Below are 20,890 nucleotides of genomic sequence, written 5' to 3'. Positions count from 1 at the left end.
GTGTAAGCAGTAGGTTGTGCATTTGGGAAACACAGTGGCATGAGGGCATGTGATGGTAGTAGTTTTCTTGGGAAACCAGCCTTATCTGCTGATTCCTCTTTGGCCAACCTGAGTCAAGTGCAAGTGAGAGAGAGGGTCTTGGAGGTCATGTTCCCCCCAAAACTTAAGAAAATAGGCCTAAAAGACAGCTGCTTCTAACAGACTGTCTCAACCCTTAGAAGTCATCAGAGAGTCCAGTCCCTGTGGGAGTTTAACCCTCTGAGTGCAGTGGGAATTCTGTGACTCTCCTCCCTTCAGAGCTGCTGTGTTTCATTCGGTCACTTAACCTAATAGCTTTGGATGCCAAGTGTGAGTTTTTCTTCCTAAACTTGGTTTCTTTTTTTTTTTTAATCTTCTGAGGACATGATAACTTTTGCTTTGTTTTCCCAGGTGCTCAGATAAGCTGTTTTGCACCCAGCTCCTTCACCTGGCGACAAGCTGCTTACGTGGACTCTTACTGCTGGGCAGCTGTGCAGCAGAAGCAACCATCCCAGAACAACTTGGAAAACATTCCCTTGTGGCTGCATAAAGTATGTACAGATCTCCTTCTCAAAAAATTGTCCCCACTTAGAATCCTGCCTTTACCTCACTTTTCTTGGTGGTCTTCTCTGTTATAGTCCTTGGCTTTGAGTTAACTCTATTTTTAGAGAACGTGTTTGCTTTCCCTTATTTCCAAAGAGGGTAGTGCTAGAGAAGATATTTTCTGCTTTTAAATAAAGGGTCGGTCATGCTATAATAACAAATATCACCAGTTATTTGACACAAGAGTAATGTTAATGTTTCTGTGTTGCCCTGGAGCTGAGTGCCTCACCTGGCTTTAGCCAGGAACTATTTTAAAATCAGGATACAAGACAACAAGTGCCCTAATGCTTGTATCAAAAGTTTACTTTAGGAAAACAGGATAGTAGAAACATTTTGTATTTTTATTGTGTTACACTTGGCCAGTTTTGCATGGCAGATAGGCATTTTGGGAGAGATGAAATTCATCACTGGTACCAACAGGTTTAACCCTGTTTCCAGTGTGCTCTTCTGAGCTTTCACAGGCTGTTCCCTTGCAAACTGTGAGCTGGCTTTCACTGCTCCAGGTAAAGCATCATCATACTGAATGCACAGCAAGAAACTTACTTTATGGGTAAAAAGTGCAGTAGGTACTAAGATACTTGAGCTGGCTCAAACTGGTTAGCTGAACTTTGGCAGGAGTTACAAACTCTAAGTAAATGCCATGCCAATGCCTGGAGCTGACTCAGCTCAAGAGACAGTATTGCCCTGCTTGGGCAGTGCTTGTGCCAAGGTGAGAAATGGTGTTGGAGCTCTGCAAATCTGTGCTGCCTTCCCCAGCCCTCTTATTGCTTGCCCCAGCAAATTACCATTCTGGCACCTGGAAGTGGAGGAGAACGTGGTGTTAGAGGGACCTGTAGCACTTGTATTTCTGGGTTTTGCTTGTGTATCTGGTACCTCAGCTTTTATTGTCCAGTCAGCTGGCGGTATCTCCTCTGAAAGACTATTCAGGGCTATCTCTGATTTGTTTGCTGACTCAAATCACTAACTATAGGGATTTACTACTGCCTTACCCAGTTTGTTCCACTCATAACCTTGACCCAGTGGTCTTGCATTTCATCAATATTAAAGCCAGACTTGTTGGTTTGTAGCCTGAACTATTCCTTACTCAGTTAGTGCTCCACTTCACTTCAGCCAGACCTACAGAGGCCAGACAAAGCTGCTGGGACATCTTGCAATGCAGGCAGCTTGTGTGGGTGGAAACTCCACCTGAAAACCTGGGTATGTTGCTGCCCCTTCTCTTGAGGGAATGAGTTCTTGTTACCCCATTTCTTTATGCTGAGTTTTATACCAGTCACCTGCTGATAGCTGTAAGCCTCCTAGTTTGCCAGCCATGACTAATAGCTTAAGTAGTCATACTTTTATGATGCAATCCATGTTAATTTGCTGACTGGTGCTGTCTCAGGAATTGATGCAGGGCCCTTCTTCCCACAGTTCCTCCATGATAGCTTAATGGTATGTGATGTTTCCTTGTAAATACCCTGCAGACTGGCTGCAAGAAGTACATCTGAACGGCTGAGTCAGAGCTTCTAGTAGAGGCTGGGTGCCTCATCTTAACCTCCTAAATCCATGCTTAGTCACCTGTCCTTCCACTGAGCCAGGCACTGGCAGCTGCAGATGCTGTTTGGAGGCCAGTATTAATTAATATCTTTATACTGGTTGTTCATCAACTTACATGCTTAACACGTTTCCAAGGAAGGAGTGGTGTTACAGCTATTAACACTGACCTTTGGTTCCCATTGTGGTGGGAACACTTGAAGGTGTTTGGCTGTTGTCTGCATCCAGGGCCAGCAGCTGCCTGCTGCACTGCAGGGTGGCTTGCCATGGGGGCCAATCGCTTCTGCAGGAAAACAGGGCTTGGGTTGTCTCCTGCTGCAGGCTGTGCACTGCAAGGTATGTACAGCCTCATTGCTCTGCAGATTTTGGCTAGATAACCATGTTTAAAATGGGCAGAGCAAAGCCTTTGGGAGCACAGTGATGTTAATGAGACAAGGGAGCCTTCCTAAGCTCAGGTGAGAGATTTGACTCCACAGTGGAAGGGCAGAGGTGCACGTAGAGGGACAGCAGGGATCGTTAGGCCCAATTTTTCCTAAGACAACACTTGAGACTTTTTTTTCTGCTTTCTGGGCAGCACTGCATTTATTTGAAAGGATTTGAGGTTCTTTCTAATATTCTGACTCACTTAGCATTTCACTATATTGGCATGCTAGGAGGCTCCATAAGAAATGCTTAAGGAGGCATTAGATTACGGTTTTGGGGGACTGAAGTTGTAGGCCCCAATTCTTGATTGAAATGGATGGGTTTCCTTATGGCATGCTCCCTGTGCTCTGTTAGAAATGCTGTCAGAGGTTTGCGTCCTAGGACACTGCTCATCATGGTATAGAGTGGAAGTAGAACTGTGTAGCTCTTGGTGGAGAAACCAGATTTCAGCAACTTGCCCTGCTTTTGTTATAGGCATCTGGTTGCTCTGAAGGATTATCAAAACCAGGTTGCATTGCAGAAAAACTGAAACCTTCCCATTTCCCTCCTATTTCAGAGTACAGGTTTGCACTGGGATTTTTGATCAGTAAAATGTATGTTTCAATTTTGAGCAATCCCCAAAGCTTGGGCACCTTTAACTGCTGTCCTTTCTGCTCAGGGAGATACCTCCCAACACTTGAATTTATCAGTTTGGAACCTTGTTTTGGAGTGGAGAGGAGGAGCGTGCTGCAACTTTCTGGGTTCCCTGCCTCTCTAGTGGTCTATGCACTCTCAGAGGGTGTCCAGGGTCTCTTTCCTTGGAGAACAGGATTTTTGAAATTTCCAGTGATCTGGAATAACTCTTCACACTGGATAACCCTTAGCGGACAGCAAAGTAAATTGTGTACTCAAATGCACAATTCAAGAAACAAATTATCTGCAGATAGATAAATGGAAAGAAGAGACTGCGGTATGTCCTGCCTATATACTTAGCTTAATGCTAAGATTTCCTTCTCCTTGTCAGTGAAAAAGCTGACAAAATGACTATATGGTTGAGTCCTCTGACAAGACTCATCTTCAGGTTTGTCATTGATGAAACTTAGTCTGGTCGGGCTTCGCTCTTCTGTTGTCTCTGTTTTCTTCTGGGGTTTTCCATTCAGGCTTAATTCCCTCAGGAGGTTTCTTGTGTATATCTGAAGTGTCAGAGCAGAGATATTTGTTTCTAAAGATGAGTGGTAAAGAGAGACAGTAGTGATGTGGGATGGAGAAGTTATGTATTTGCTCCCTCTGTGCAGATAGTTTGGTTTTTGTCTGTAAAAGATGAATGCTCCACCTGACAATTTATTTTGATAAAACTTAGCTTGATCCTTAACTGAAATAGAAACAAGCTTTTGGCCATTGTGAGTGGGCAGTCCTTGCGGTCTAGTGGAGGAGGAGACTGCACTGCAAACCCTTTTTAATTCTTAGTGCACAGAGAAATTTATACAAACACATGCAGGAGAACAGTGAGCATCATCTTACTGGCTCTTGATAGCCACCAGACATGATAGCCTCCAAGCAAGCTGAGGAGCAGTTGGACATGGAGTGATGACCTCTCTCTAGCCCTGAAATCTGGATTGCTAGGATGAAGGCGGCTATGATCAAAAGAATTCTAGGGATTTTTTAAATTATTGTATTTTCTAGTCTATTATTAATTGGAGAGAATCAAGGAGGAAGATAAAGGTAAATATAAAGGTAAGCAAAGCAGAGGTAAAGGGAGTAGATGGTTCTTCAGAAGGAGGGAATTCGTACCAGTGTGAAATGCAGGCAAACAGCTAATCTGACTGACAGCAGAAAGAAGAGGTCTTCACACATGGCACAGCCAGAAGAGGTCAGTTGTGAGGCTCGGATCTCTGTAAAAGTGCAGGGCAAGTGCTGTGGGACCTGCTCAAAGCATTGCATACAAAGAGTGGGTCTGAAGTCTTTGTATGAAGTGAAACTTACCTTGTTGAAAATACTCACTTTTCGTAACAGAAGTTAAGATTTACCATGGACCTGTGGGTTGTTCTTTGAATTGCTTGTCTGTAAATACACCAAAAAAACCCCTGAGGTTCTTCATTCTGTTGTTGGTATGATTATAATCATGATTGTTATCTGGTTCTTGTTACTCACTGTACAAGTTCTTAGTTGACTGAAGACTCCTCATGTTTCACCTATAAAGCCCCACCCAGAGGGATTAAGGCTGTCAGAGCAAGGAAACCTGGACATAGATGCATTTATAAATGATTCTTTGAGAGTGTAGTGTTCAAGCTACTTCAGTCACATTAGTCTTACTAATTGAAACTGGAAAAATACAGTTTTTAAGCTGTATCAAAACAGAAAGTAAATAACAGGTTGGGTAATAAAGGTCATGTATGGTTTGAGATTCACTTTCAGGTCTGGAGGCAGGATAGTATCTCAGCCAGAATGATGAGTCACTTACAGCTCATGTTTCTGCCCTGAACACCAGTGAAGCATCTCCCATCGACTCAAACAGGAATAAGGTCATATCCAGAGGGAGCTTAATACCTTTGCTTCTGGTAACATGTCATTGCTGTCATTAGCCTGTTTGGGGGCTGGTGCCTTTGCTTAGCGTCTTCCCAGTGGCAAATAGAAATTTGGAACTGAAGAAGCAGACACTTCACCATGATCTTATATTTTAATGAGAAATATTTTCATCTCGGGTGAGTGAAGACACTTCAGTGCTTCCTTCTTTGTTGAGTACTGTATGCTAATGTATTTTCTCAAGGCTGTAATTCAGACCTGTGCAGCCTAACAGTTCTGCGCTATTGTACTTAAAGTTACTGTTTGACCACTGTTAGGTATATGGTAGAAGTCAGAATGCTTGCAGTCTAATTTAATTACTTTATTTTCTAGTCTGTTATTAGTTGGGGAGAATCAAGGAGGAAAATAAAGGTAAGCAAAGTAGAGGTAAAGGGAGTAGATGGTTCTTCTCTATTTGTAGTAGTTAGTATTGATTTTAAATTGCTCAACCCGTTTATGGTCAGTGATGTAAGAGAACGGCACACATCTATGAAGTGTAAGCATTTTGATGTGCATAAAATTTGCTTTGACGATAACCTTTATAGCTGCTTTTGCAAGTGTAGAACACAAGACTGGAAACAATGTTTTGTGCCGAGATGGGGGATCAAGGCTCTGCATCATAACACTACTGGACATGACATCATATTTCCTAAGCTCTTGCTCTCCAGAAAGATCATGCTTTCTGTATTGCAGGGCTTGGTGGAGTATTGTGCCACAGGCTACCAAACAGCCAGTGTCAGATCTGGTCCTGTTTTCATCTTTGACTGACCTATAGGATGTGTTACTCTGAGAGTACAGCTGTGAGATAGAGAGGCACGAATTCTGCAGTTCCCATTTCAGTTACTTGTTGCAGAACAGTGATGCTGAGCATACACGTCTTTAGCCTGGAGGGAGGAATCCTTCTCTGCACAGATTTCTGCTCAGATAAGGCTTGGATTTCAGTGTCTCATCAGTACCGGTTAACATGGGCTTTGGCAGTTTCTGATGTTGAGTTGTCAGACATGTCCTGCTTGGGTATTAGGTACTCTTGTCTTTCAGGAGGAGTGAGGGTATAGCCTGTAATGTATGCAGAGCTCAGAGGTTTGTCAAGTGAAATGAACAGCAGCGGTACAGAATGAGGGGCAGTTGACCTCTTGGCTTTCTAGATTTGAAGGGGGCAAAACACCAGCCCATCTGAAGTGCGTGTATACCAATGCACACAGCATGGGTAACAAACAGGAGGAGCTTGAAACCATGATGAAACAGGAAAATTATGATGTCGTGGCTATCACAGAAACATGGTGGGATGTCTCCCATGACAGGAGTGTGCCAACTGATGGCTACAAGCTCTTTAGGAGGGATAGACAAGGAAGGGGAGGTGGTGGGGTGGCGCTGTATGTTGGGGACTGTTATGATTGCTTTGAGTACAAGTGTAGTGAAGACAGGGTAGAGCGTCTTTGCGTTAGAATCAGGGGGAAGGCCAACAGGGCAGATGTTGTAACAGGAGTCTACTATAGGCCACCCACCCAGGACAGAGGGTGGATGAAATATTCTATAGGCATTTAGGAGAAATCTCACAATAGCTTGCCCTTGTTCTTGTGGGAGACTTTAACTTCCCAGACATCTGCTGGAAATACATCACAGCAGAGCGGGACCAGTCCTGGAGATTCCTGGAATGTGTAGGAGACAACTTCCTGATGCAACTGGTGAGAGAACCAACCAGAGAAGGTGCCCTGCTGGATCTCCTCTTTGTGAACAGAGAAGGACTGGTGGATGATGTGGCGGTTGGAGGACAACTAGGGCACAGCGATCACGAAATAATAGAGTTCTCTGTTCTTAGAGAGGCCAGGAGAGGGCTAAGCAGAACTGACATTCTGGACTTCCAAAGGGCTGACTTTGTCTTGTTTAGGCACCTGCTTGACAGGATCCCTTTGAAGACGATCCTGAAGGGTATAGGGGTCCAGGAAGGCTGGGCACTCTTTAAGAAGGAAGTGTTAATGGCTGAGGAGCAGGTGGTCCCCAGGTGCTGTAAGAGAAGCCGGCAACAGAGAAGACCACCCTGGCTGAACAGGGAGCTTTGGCTGCAACTCAAGGAGAAAAGGAGAGTTTACAGCCTTTGGAAGAAGGGACTAGCCACTCACAGTGATTACAAAGAGGCTGTGAGGCTATGCAGGGAGGAAATCAGGAGGTCTAAAGCCCAGCTGGGAATTAATCTGGCTTCAGCAATCAAGGACAACAAGAAATGTTTCTATGTCAGTAGCAAAAGAAAGACCAGGGAGAGTCTCCATCCCCTGCTAGATGCAGGAGGAAACATGGTAACAAGTGATGAGGAGAAGGCTGAGGTGCTTAATGCCTTCTTTGCCTCAGTCTTTAATAACAAGACTAGTTGTACTGAGGGAATCCAGCCTCCTCAGCCAGAAGACAGAGACTGGTAGAATGACCCCCCCGCAATCCAGGAGACAGTCAGTGACCTACTGCATCACATAGACACACACAAGTCTATGGGACCGGATGGGATACACCCGAGGGTGCTGAAGGAGCTGTCTGGGGTGCTCGCCAAGCCGCTTTCCTTCATTTACCAGCAGTCCTGGCTGACTGGGGAGGTCCCAACAGATTGGAAACTGGCCAAAGTGACGCCCATCTATAAGAAGGGTTGGAAGGATGATCCAGGAAATTACAGGCCTGTCAGCTTGACTTCGGTGCCCGGGAAGCTGATGGAGCAGCTCATCCTGAGTACCATCACACAACACATGCGGGACAACCAGATGATCAGGCCCATTCAGCATGGGTTTATGAAAGGCAGGTCCTGCTTGACAAACCTGATCTCCTTCTGCGACAGGGCGACCTGCTTATTGGATGAGGGAAAGGCTGTGGATGTTGTTTACCCTGACTTCAGTAAGGCCTTTGACACCATTTCCCACAGCATTCTCCTGGCGAAACTGGCTGCTCGAGGCTTGGATGGGCAGACACTTTGCTGGGTAAAAAACTGGCTGGATGGCCGGGCCCAAAGAGTGCTGGTGAACGGAGTTAAATCCAGTTGCCGGCCAGTCACGAGTGGTGTCCCCCAGGGCTCGGTTTTGGGGCCACTCCTGTTTAACATCTTTATTGATGATCTAGACAAGGGGATCGAGTGGACCCTCAGTAAGTTTGCAGATGACACCAAGTTGGGTGGGAGTGTTGATCTGCTCGAGGGTAGGGAGGCTCTGCAGAGAGATCTGGACAGGCTGGAGCGATGGGCTAAGGCCAACTGTAGGAGCTTCAATAAGGCCCAATGCTGGGTGTCGCACTTGGGCCACAACAACCCCCAGCAGTGCTACAGGCTTGGGGAGGAGTGGCTGGAGAGCTGCCAGTCAGAGAGGGACCTGGGGGTGTTGATTGACAGCCGGCTGAACATGAGCCAGCAGTGTGCCCAGGTGGCCAAGAAGGCCAATGGCATCCTGGCTTGTATCAGAAATAGCGTGGCCAGCAGGGACAGGGAAGGGATCTTGCCCCTGTACTCGGCACTGGTGAGGCTGCACCTCGATTACTGTGTTCAGTTTTGGGCCCCTCACTACAAAAAGGACATTGAATTACTCGAGCGTGTCCAGAGAAGGGCAACGAAGCTGGTGAAGGGTCTGGAGCACATGTCGTAGGAGGATCAGCTGAGGGAACTGGGGTTGTTTAGTCTGGAGAAGAGGAGGCTGAGGGGAGACCTCATCGCCCTCTACAGCTACCTGAAAGGAGGTTGCAGAGAGCTGGGGATGAGTCTCTTTAACCAAGTAATAAGTGATAGGACAAGAGGGAATGGCCTCAAGCTGTGCCAGGGAAGGTTTAGACTAGATATTAGGAAGCATTTCTTTCCAGAAGGGGATGTTGGGCGTTGGAATGGGCTGCCCAGGGAGGTGATGGAGTCCCCATCCCTGGAGGTGTTTAAGATTTGGGTTGACATAGCGCTGAGGGATATGGTGTAGTTGGGAACTGTCAATGTCAGGTTAATGGTTGGACTGGATGATCTTCAAGGTCCTTTCCAACCTAGATGATTCTGTGATTCTGTGCTCAGCTTCCTCGGGAGCTTGCTGTCCCACCCAACGTGCCATCAGACTAAGGGACAAGCAAGACAGGTGAACCTGCTTCCATCAGCTTTAGCTTTCAGGAGATCAGCAATACTTAGTAGAAAATAGGGGACTCTAGTTTGAGTCCCTGGTGCATGCTCTAATAGTTTTGTCTGTCTCATGCTGAATATTAATCACACAGTACCTATGCCAAGTACCTTCCAGAAACTTGGATTAGCCTAGCTGAAGCTCTGCTATGCTATTTTTGAGTGCCAAACTCGATGGGCTTTTGCCTGTTCTTTTCTCCTTGCAGCTGGGTGGAAGTGAAGACTCAGGGCATCCAGGCTGAAGCACTGTGTGGTAGCCCTCTGTGCACTTTCACTAATGAAGTTCAGAAAGGAGCATTTTGAATGATAGGATATTGTATCTACTCTAATGTATCTGTTCTAATCTGCTTTCAGAGGACCTTTCTTTAATTATGCATTCTCATACCATCTTACATCCAACATTGTCAACTTGCCATTGAAAAGGGCATTAATAACTAGACAACAAAGCATATCTTTGATCATACAGTTCTTGAGGTCCGTGACACTTCCCATTTAACTTAAATACCATGAACTGTCCAAGACTGAAGTAGCATTTCTACCTTGTGTATTTGGTGCCTCGGAAGTAAATACATAAGCCATAAAAGAACAGTGTATGGCACATGATCATCTGTGTATGAATATCATGGAGTCCTCTTCTTAAAATGGGAAGTCATTATGTGTGACTGTAAAATGTCAGATGAGCTGGATAATCTGAGTCTGTTGCTCTGAAACCTAGGACTCGTGCCAGATGACTTTGCATTTTCACTTCTGCCTGTGGGTTCAAGGCCTTAAATTTTAATGATTCAAAACAATTTGCCGGTTATCTAAGCCTACTGGTAACAAATAGAACAAGCGTATCTTTCATTTTTAAAAAAGCCAGAATCCGAGAAGGATGGAGTTGTGCATCAAGTGCTGTGGAAGGGCTGACAAATACAGGCTTTTGTTTCCAAACAAAAAGAGCTGGACTAATGGTCACGCTGCTGCTCTGGTTTTGAGACCATTCAGAAAAGAGCTGCATAGTGTTTTCTCATGCTGCCATAAGCTACAGCTTTGGGAGTGATGAGAGCCTGGTGAGAGGAAGCCCAGTAACCAGGTGGCAAATGTGCCTTTGCCCCAGTGGTGTGATGCTTCTAGGTGAAGAGGCAGTGGTGAAGGAGTTGGGGAGAGGAGGAGGTGCAAAGGAAGGTGGCAGAAGCTGGTTTTCTTAAGACAGCAGTCTGTAATGAGGCAGGGGAGATGGGAGGGATTGGAGGAGGTCTGAGACAGAGCAGTAGGGCTGATGCCAAGGTGCTACACAAGTGCAGAATGTGCCCACAGAGTCTTTTTCTAGGTACAAAGGAAGAGATGGGGACTGGGATAATGGAGGTTTTGGCTGGTGACTTCGGTGTGTCAACTGTCCTGCCTCTTGCTGCATGTCTCCTGTGGGCCTCAGGATAAAGTGATCTCAGGGATTAATTGGATACTGCTGGTGGCATTTGCAGTTTTGACAGTCAGACAGGGAATTCATAAATCCTCTGACGCCTGTAAAATTTCAAATGAGTGAGTAGTAAAGCCAAGTGGTATAAACCAGTATAAGCAGCTTTGGTTACTCCTTACTAAATCAGATTTTTCTTTGTTGTTTCTTTCCCTGCCTGGCACCAATAGAAGGGTGCTAAGAGGTGTATGACAGTAAGTGAAGGCAAACAGGCTTTGCAGCTGGCCTTTGTTAAGGCCTATGGAAAGGGTGTTGAAGCAGTTTAGAGGAGTTTAGATATGTGTAAGCCGTGTTCATAGATAGATCATTTCTATTTTGACATAATACAGAATTCAGAGGCCTGAAGGAGCCTGGACATGAAACCATAAAGCTTTGGGTAGACCAAGGCATCCAGGACTTAGACCTGTGAGACCTGGTGGCACTGTGATAAGTATGTGATAAATATGAAGGGCAGATTCTTGAGCTGTTGGGTTTGAGTTGAAGAGATGTCTACGAAAACACGCTGGGCATGCCAGAGCTTTACATCTCAATTGGAAAGGATAGACTGGAAAAAAGCAGATGATCTGAGGTTATCTGCTGTGTGCAAAGAGGGAAGAGAGGCAGTAGTGAGGGCAGGGCTCTGCACAGTCTCTACAGGGCTGCTGGGGGTAGGGGAAGGATCTTATCAAGGGTATAGCAGAGTTGAGAGGTGGCAGCCAGTAAGGATGTGATTTTGAAAGAATGAGCTTGCTCAGTTTGGGCGAAAGCAGATAGCAGTTCAAAAAGAAGAGCAGCACCCACACCCAAGGGCTGTCTTGGCAGCTGGTGTAGGTCAGAGCTTTGAAGGGAAGAAATTCCTAATGGTGACTATAGACACTCCATTCAGCAAGCGTGGTTTAGTGGTGCAGAAGATAGCATGGATTCAGTGGGAGTACTGGGCAGATTAGCAGTCCCCAGCAATACCAGGATGTCAGAAGGAATCCCCTAGATCCCTCTGGCCTGTGAGGTCAATCCCCTGCGGTGGAGAGGGGGACAGACCACAGCTCTGGTATAGCAGCACAGGGTTGATGCTTGTTCCTTGCTGGTGAGGAAGAGCTACCTCTAGTGGGATGTGTGGTATAATTACAGTCAACTCTGCCTTGCTAACTTAACTAGGTTTTTGAAACAATCTTGTTACTTGGTTAGCCCATCCCTGCAGGATTTCCGTTTCAGTTTTAAAGGTGAGCCTTTCTTGAAGTTTGCTTTCTCAGGAGATTACCTAGAGAATGAAGTAGCAATTTTGGCCAAGTTCAATTATGTTGCTACTGAGCAGAAACAGTTAAAGTATGAATTTATAAGAAGGGTTGCAAGGGAAAGCTGACCTTTAAATATAGCATCCTCAGTTTTCTGTGGCTATTTCCTGCTTTTCCTGGCTTTGTCTTACAGTGTTTCACAAATTTCCAATCTGACTGCTATGTAGAGAACATGCACATCCAGAATGATGGTTTGTATTATGGTCTCCAGTTGCTGATGCAGTTCCTTTAAGAAGTCAGTTTTTATTTATGTGCTAATACGTCGTATGCATTGCTAGTATTAATAATAACATAGGATTTCGCTTTAATGGTAGGTGCTATTAGGAGTAGCTTTCCTGGGTAAAATGTTGAATAACATCAAATTATTTATTTTGTGCATAGAAAAGTTTAATCTCTCTTGCTTAATGCAAACACAAGTTAACATATTAATATTAGGGCCAGATTCTCATCTTGGTAAGTATCTACAAATGTAAATGGAGCTGTTCCACTTGCACCGATTAATGACTTCAGTCCAATTTTTCTCTAAAACTCTCCATTGGCTTTTCCAATGAATGTGCATGTGTGCATGGCTGTAACATTTAAGATACCTTAAATCTGTTTCAAACTTGTTCACCACAACTAATTTAAAATTCCTTAGGATCTGACACTAGATTTAAGTGTGCTTGCTGTCAAAAGTTGAATGTAATGAATTAGAGATTAGTCAAATTTGCAGTACATTTTGTTAACTAACTGCTTGTCTGATCTTACATCATGTCTCTGTAAGGGTAATGTTACGTATGAATGTATGCCTTGAATGTCACAGTAGATAGAAAATACCATCTTTCCAGCAGCTGGAAGGAATTAGAGACTAAATCTCATGGCGAAAAATTCCTACTTGTCAATGACTCGAAGAAAGACAGAAAGACTTCAAGCTCTTGTATTTTCTACCTGCTTCAGCCCTTTCCCTAAGCAGTGGGGACTGTGTAAGGGCTGACTTTTCAGTGCTATATTAACACCAGACCGTTCTGATGCCTTGTGTTGGTTTCCATTGAGGAGTTATCTAAAAATATTTAAATACCCTTAAATATTACAACCACACTCACATCCTTTAGAGTCACTGTATGTCATGCACTCTGAACAGATGTGTGTGTGTTTGTAGGCGGTTGCAGCGTTATAAAGGGTCTATTCATTAACCTCCTGACAGCTAATAGAAAGCAGGAGAGATTTTGCTGGTGTTTGAAGCATTTTAGTTGCTATGAACAGTGGTGACACGTCTGGGAGGGAGAGTTATGTGACATAATCATCTTCTTCCAGTCAGCGTCTCTGATAGCTGCTTTGGTTGCCTTTGCTATCTGTTGTTCTCCAGGTTAATGCTGCCTCTCTCCATTTCAGCTCCAGCAGTGCAGTTCTGAATATGCAATGAAAATGTTACTCGGATCATGCTAACTTTATTCTGCCTTTTTTTTTTTTTTTTGGCAAAGCTTTAAGCAGCAGCAAGGTTACTGGGCCTGTCTGAAAATAGATTTTGCTTCCCTGCATATCCCAAAGAATAACAAAAATGGGTTTTACTAAAAGCATTTAAATAAAATTATAGGGAATTTAATAGACTTATAGGGAATGATGGTCACTGGATGACTTATTTTATATACAGTTGGAACCTAATCTGAATTTTTTTCTCCCTTCAGTTCTTTCCATACATCCTTCTGCTCGTTGCTATCCTGCTGTATCTACCATGTTTGTTCTGGCGCTTCACCGCAGCACCTCACCTTTCTTCAGACCTGAAATTTATTATGGAAGAACTTGACAAAGCCTATAACAGGGCAATCAAAGCTGCTAATAGCATCCGCAGTGGAGACCCCAGGGACCCTACTGATTTGGTTCCAGCTGTTAATGAGAACTTGACACAGAGGTAAGATGCTGGGGCTTGGCTTTCTTTGCTCTTTTCCTTAAGCTCTTAACAGATGACACCTGCGCTCTCTTAGAAATTTATTGCAAAAGTTTGAATGGTGGCCTGACACACTTTTAAAGTTGTTTTAAAAAAAAGAAGATATCTGAAATCATTATTGTGAGCACTTGAAGCTGGAACTTATAACTTTCTTTTTTCAAAGAAAACATTTGATGAGCTCTTCAGATTACTAATTACCTGAGATATTCTGATTTCTTTAGTTGTAGTAGGTGTTAATTAGTTTTACCCACCACAGCGTAAGAAAATGGGGATGGCTGAAGTTCTCAGTTCTCAATGTTCTTGACAGTCGCTTGCACGCTGTGAGCAAAGTCTTGTCATCTCCTGTCCTTTCAGATCTAGGTTTTCAAAGCTTCTGTTTAAAGGAAAAAAAAAAAAAAAAAAAAAGCAAAAACCAAACACCAAAAGCAAACCCCCCCTCCTCTGATCAAACTGGTGCACTGTTCTACCCAGATCCAGTTTCTGCTTCATCCTAGGTGAGGGTAGTTGTTTCTCTTTGCGTGTAGGGGTACAAGCAATGCAATAGGGATGTAGGTTTGCTCTTTAGAGTGTGGAGTTACATCTTCACGGAATCACAGAATTGTCTAGGTTGGAAAAGACCTTGAAGATCATCCAGTCCAACCATCAACCCAACATTAACAGTTCCCAACTACACCATATCCCTCAGTGCTAAGTAAAAATCTTGAAAAGTAAAAAGCTGTCCAGTCTGCTATTATTGAACAAGTGGTTGGGAAGTCTGCTTTTCCTCATGGGTTTGTTGGCTATACCTGTTTTGTATTGAAAAAGAACGAAACCACTTTTTTGCTGTGAGGTCAATGCTTTTTTTCCTTTTTCCAGTGTCTGAGCTCTTCTGTCTCTTAAGTGGCTTTTCTGTATTAGAGTGTCAATATTATTAATTTATCTGCTATTCTGTTGTTTTTGTATTGACTTCAATAAAACTACACTTGATTTACCCCAGTAAGAGGGATTCCAATCTTGTGTCTGTTTTAGAGTACTAGGTTTCTTTGAAATTTGAGGGAGATGAATGCTCCAGCATCTGATCTATGTGATTTGGTTTTTTTCTCTCTCTCTTTCAGTTTGTGGGAAATATCTGAAAGCCACTTTAAATACCCAATTGTGGAGCAATACCTGAAGACAAAGAAGAATTCCAAATGCTTAATAATTAAATACATTATCTGCCGTTTACTCACGCTAGTAATTATTTTCATTGCATGCCTCTACCTGGGCTACTACATTAGCCTCTCCTCTTTGAGTGATGAGTTTCTCTGCACTATCAAAACTGGGATCTTAAAAAATGACACAACTGTTCCAGAAGTGGTTCAGTGCAAGCTTATTGCTGTTGGTGTCTTCAAGGTACTCAGCTATATTAACCTGCTAGTCTATCTTCTAGTGATGCCGCTGGTAGTGTATGCAATGTTTGTTCCATGGAGGTGGAATTCGGGTATTCTCAAAGTGTATGAAATCTTGCCAACTTTTGATGTTCTGAAACTTAAGTCAAAGTGTTTTGATGACTTAAGCCTTTACCTCCTCTTTCTTGAGGAAAATGTGAGTGAACTTAAATCATTTAAATGCCTCAAAGTGCTGGAGAACATTGCAGTTTCTGAGAAGTTTGATGTCATGCAACTTTTGGTAAACCTTGGTACTATTAAGACAGATACTGTAGATGGGAAGCCAGGAACAGCTGTGTTGGAGAAGCCTGAAGAAACAAGTACGGAAGAGCTGGAAAAAAATGCAACAGAGCTACAAGGTAAGGTGACCTGCTCTTTCCTTAAAAAGAAAGATCAAGTAAATTAAAACCACAAAAACACCACATCCAAGCCATAGAGAGATAAGGAATCCATTAAACCAAAAATTCGTTAATGCAAAACAGCAGGTGTCATCTAGATGTATATTCCCACAAAACCCAATATATTCTACAGGAAGATGGACCTGCTTAGACCTTGTTATGTTGTCAGCAGTATAACTGCTATAACTTCATGTGTGTACCAGAAGACTGTGGTGTTGCAAGTCAGTGGCACAGGCTAAACATTGAAGTGTCTGTTAAGTTGGTGGTCCCTGCTGACATCTCTGCTCTAGCAGTAAGAGGCTTCAGCTGTCTGAACTTGAACTCCTTAAGACCACCTGCACAGTAGAAGAGAACTAGACTGGTCTACAGTAGGTTGCTCTTGAAGGGAGAGAGCTGGTGGTTTCAGGACATTTGTTTTTCAGAGATTAGCTCAAAAGAATAGTAACTGCTGCTTCTGCTTTTCATTCAGGCTTTGGCAGAAATCGTAGATGAATGTAAAAATAAGTCTGTGCTCAGAAATGCCTCTGGCAGAGGAACAGAAAATGACAAATGCAGGGAAGTGGGACTGGGACCAGTGAACATGCTCCTGTTCCTCTTATGCAGGAAGAAAGGAAGATTGACTGTAAAGTGATTTTTGCCAAAATGGTCTGAGTCAATCTGGATTGGTGCAGCTGTTCTCTGAATATTCCCACCAGTTCCCAGACATGACCGGCCCTGAGTAATCACTGTTATATGTAGACTTAACAATTCTGTGCTAAAACATGTGACATATTTTAAATGTGATTCTAATTCCCTCCTCAAATGCCAAATTAGAGAAGAGAAGCCACATATCCAGGGAGAGGCATAAACGGATGGAAGAGCTTTCTTCCCATTTGATGTGAGCGTGACCTCTGTTGTAGCTGTCCCCACAGCAGCAGGATGACACCAGTGCCTACTTCCCCTGAATGAAGTAGTTCAGAATCTGTGGGCTCTCTCTTCACAGTGTCATGGAAGGGAAGATACTTTAAAATGTTTAGCAGCTGACCTGAGTAGGCAAGTACAATGCTGAGGGCAAGTTAAAGAACTGTTTCGAAGGCGGGAAAGGATTAGACCTATTTTCTCTTCAGAAAGCTATGCCCTGTGCTTAATAAAAAAGAAGCAGCAGCACCCAGAGGGTAACTGTTCCTCTGTACTTTGGTCAAGAAGTTCTGGTAGGCTAAGGTTCGGAGGAGAAGTCAATTTATACAACAGAGGAATTCAGAACAAACAAGCAGAATTATTTTCAAACTAGTAGAAGCACCTGTAGCAGCCAGCTCTAGTACAGCAGTTTGGACTAATTCTGACAGAAAATAGTTTTCCTCTTAAACGTGTCCCTTTTTGAAATTACAGGTGGATGGGTTTTGGTAGGAGAATTTAAGAGCCCAAGGTGGAGGTCTGCTCAAGGAGCTGAAAAAGCTAATAGAAAATCTGACTCATTTTTATCTGAAAGCAGAAGTTTTGAGACTGTTTTCATCTCACAAAAACACTTCAAAGACTTGTTTTCTTCCAGAGTAGAACAAACTCATGCTTGAAGCTCTGTTAAAATGCATTGCAGAAAGAAGCTGCCATTTCATGACCAGCTCTGGCTGGTGCGGCCCTCTCCTTCTGCCTGGGTGCAGCTGCAGACTTCACCACCCATCAGCAAAGCTTTGCCGATGGCTCATCATCTTTCCTTCTGTCACTAGTGGCATCAGCATGTTTTAATTAGTAACCGTGTTAACAAACCAGTGGTAGGTGCTGACTCTGGACCGTAAGGGTGGGAGAGGCTGCAGGGCATCCTGCCGCGGGGTGCCACATCTGGACTGCACAGGGGCAGCTGGAGGCTGCTCAGCAGCTCCAGCGCAGCACAGGGCAGCCAGCCTTGCAGCACTCTCTTGGTGGCAGTTCCTTTGTAAACAAGAATGTGTCAAGTGGTTTGATGGCCCTTTCGCTTCTAAAGGTTTACTTTCTCTTTAGTTTTGACAGACCATGATGCAAGTGGCAACGTGAGTCCGAGAGAAGATAAAAAACTTCGCCAAAGGCTTATAGATTCTTCATGCTGATGCTTCCCTGCCGCAGCAGGAAGGAGCTTCATACTGCAGGAGGGCTTCTCCTCTGCCTTCGCTGCGCTCAACACAAGGTGCTGCTCTTTGAATGCAACCATCTTGATAGCCTGACAGTTCCTCAGTGGTCAAGCTGGTTTACAGACTACATGTTGTATAATAATCAGCAATCATGTACCTGAAAAAGCATGTTGTAGCCTTTCATTATTTATTAAAAAAACCAAACACACAAGGAACAAGGACAAAAATCTCTATCATGAGTAACAAGTGACATGCCTTGAATGCAACTGAAGCTGGCAGCAGGAAAGAACTAGCACTATGCTGTACAGGGATGGGAAACATAATCCTGTAGGTAAAAAGAGATGGCCATGTTGCATTCTGAAGTGTTGCTCTGCTGGGAGCAACCATCTCAGTTCTGGGGTTTAAGTGAGGCATCTTGGGGCTCTCAGCCCTGGAAAAGGGGTTTTTTTGTAGTTGTTTTTTTAATGAGTCTGGTTACTCTGTACCAGGTGGTGGCTGGCCACTGATATTGGCTGTGTATTCACAGAAAAAATACAGGTTGCTCTGTTCAGCCTGAGATGTCTTCATTAGCCATCTCAACATTGATGTCTGGGATTAATTACTTGGCACTGATGGAAAAGAAACTACAAACAGGCTTATTATAAGGGGGTACTGTAAATGTTAGGGATTTTGAATTTTCTATGTATTCATAAATTAATAATGTCTTAAAACTTTTTTTTTTTTACAAAATGTAATGATACGTAAGCTAAATGTTAGTTTAATTTCTATTTCTCAGTTGTTTTGGTCTTAGTAACTAACAAATCCGCCTCGGAGTTTGGACTGAAGATCAGTGAAGTTGGATCCATTTTTATAATGGCTTGTAGAAGCTGTTTTATAATGTTTGTATGTGTGGAATTTGTTTCGACTTGTTTGTAGTATCAAGCGCAGTATTAGTCGTGCTGTTTTTCAAACCCCACTTGAGAATACAGTCTTATTTCTATTACAGTAGCATCTGAGTGCTTCAGCAGAGCCAAGCACCTGATACCCAAAGTGAGGTAGATGTAAATACAATGAAAGGTTTTTCTCCCCACACACCCTGTGACTTAATTTTTAAGTAGCGATAAGATGCTGAAGTGTATTGGAACAGACAAAAGGGGGAGCGTTTGTAAATTGGAAAACTGTCCTGGTTTGTTGTTGGACTGTTTTGGGAGAGTAGCATTCAGCTTTAATGTCATCCCCCCTGCTCAGGACCTCTACCTTCAATGAACATTAAAATTACCTTTGTCTTGAATTTTAGATACAAGGTGAGGTGGGTGGGGGTTTAAGCACCAGTGTGCTTATGGCAGTGTGTATCTTTCACAAATGTTATATTTGTTTTTCTGCATTGTCCATGTAACTGAAATATTTTGCCGGTCACCTCTTCCAGGTTGTCTTTTTAGACAAAGTAGTACCTCTTTTATAGCTAGGCAGGACTTCCATTTTCCAGTTCATGTGTGTTACCTGCTGTTGTATTCTTGACTGTTAGCATTCTCCGTATGGCTGAGGATGAGGGGGAAAAAGAAGTAATTGGTGTTACCATCTTTGTGCAGAACCATTTATGATGTGCTGCGGCAGATTTCAAAGAGATAGTGCACCTACGTGAATTTGGCAGCTGTTGTTAAACAAATGAATCCCAAAGTGCTGCCGTACTATACTTTGGGCTAGTATTATAAGAACTCTTCAGTTATTATATGGCTTTCAGCTCAGACAAGCCTTATTTAAAAGAAAGTCTTTAAAGCCATAGTATTATGCTACCTCTGCATAGGACAGTAGCACAGCTGCAGTCCTAATGTCTGTTGCATTGCCAGCAAGAAACAGAGCTTGTGTTGGATACTGGTGGTCCAAACTGCTCAGTTTTACTGCCCTACTTCTACAACCTACAACACCTCTGACCTTTTCTAGATTGCTTCTGTCTGACTGTGCTGATGGTCCTTTGTATGTGGATAATGCAGATGCACATTGTGCGTTTTGAACAAGGAGCTATAGTGCAATAGAAAGATTTTGTGATACAGATGTGTTTGAACTGTTTGATGTAAGTAGAGTTCTCAGTCTTTAAAATTCAAAGCTCCTGAAAGCAAAATGTTTGTGTTTCATGTTGGACATGAACCTAACTTTTTACTAATTTCCCTTTTGTATTTAAAAGTATGACTTGCAGCAGTGAATCTCTCATTGTCTTCTAAAGTACTCGATAAAATATGTATCAATTCTTGGTTATTTAAATAAAATCAACTTTGTGAACTACAGCAGCGTTAGTGACTGAAGGTTTCAGGAACAGTTGCATGTCACCATCTGAAAACCCGTAGTGCAATAGGTGTGGTCTGATGCTAAACCCTCAGCAAACTTTTTGGACAGTAGTTATGACTGTATTATTTTAATTTTTGTTCTCATAAAATTGTCAGAGCAACATGAATTGGTTCAAGATCTATTTAACCTTTAAAAACTGTTGAGAAAACATCAGCACATGATAAATACCCTATCTGTTGTGTGAGTTACTATCTAAAAATTGGCCACAGTCTCAGCACGTTTGAGCTTTTCAGCTATATCTTGCTGTTTTAAGATGTGTTTCTGCAACTGCCCAGCTCAGTTCCACTTGTTTTAGTGGCACTGCTCCTGCTGTATTCTGCTGTTTTCAAAAGATGGGTTAAATTCCAATTTTGGTCTTAAGGAAAAGAGACCATCTTCATTCATCACTGCACTCTCTAGAAACAGCTCCATCCATCTGTCTTTTTTTAAATGCTCCAGAAAGTAAAATGGCAAAGTGGAGATTCAGGTTTGGTCCATACCATCTTTTGTCTGGCCCATCTCTTTCCATCACTAGGATATTAATAGTCCTCCATGTGCAGGAGAGTTGCAACTAGCTCCTCTGCATGCTCTTTGCCGTATAACACCATTCAATAGCTCTTAGCCATATTGTGAGATTTAAAACTTGTGATACAAACTGCGTTACACAGAGAGTAAAAATGTTTATTCCAGTAGAAGATGATGTGCCTCTAAAAGCAGCTGTACCCTGCTGCTTTTCCTCCTCTGTATGTTGTCAGTCACTTTCAGAATAAAGAGTATATTTTAGGTCCATGTTTTGTTTCTCTTACTGGGAGCACTGGGTG

General features: G+C 43.2%; 1 protein-coding gene across 1 annotated transcript in view; it reads left to right on the top strand.

Moving 5' to 3' along the window:
* The window catches only part of PANX1 (pannexin 1), a 30,670-nt gene extending 10,645 nt beyond the window's left edge, over positions 1-20,025 (top strand). Inside the window, exons 2-5 of the mRNA XM_074816251.1 lie at positions 430-569; positions 13,624-13,847; positions 14,978-15,648; positions 17,662-20,025. Of these exons, the coding sequence (XP_074672352.1) occupies positions 430-569; positions 13,624-13,847; positions 14,978-15,648; positions 17,662-17,747 (1,121 nt within the window). The 3' untranslated portion in view covers positions 17,748-20,025. The remainder of the gene's footprint in view (positions 1-429; positions 570-13,623; positions 13,848-14,977; positions 15,649-17,661) is intronic.
* Positions 20,026-20,890: the final 865 nt, after the last annotated feature.

Source organism: Strix aluco, chromosome 2 (assembly GCF_031877795.1).
Source record: "Strix aluco isolate bStrAlu1 chromosome 2, bStrAlu1.hap1, whole genome shotgun sequence".
Classification (NCBI taxonomy): domain Eukaryota; kingdom Metazoa; phylum Chordata; class Aves; order Strigiformes; family Strigidae; genus Strix; species Strix aluco.
This window is presented reverse-complemented; position numbering and strand designations above follow the sequence as displayed.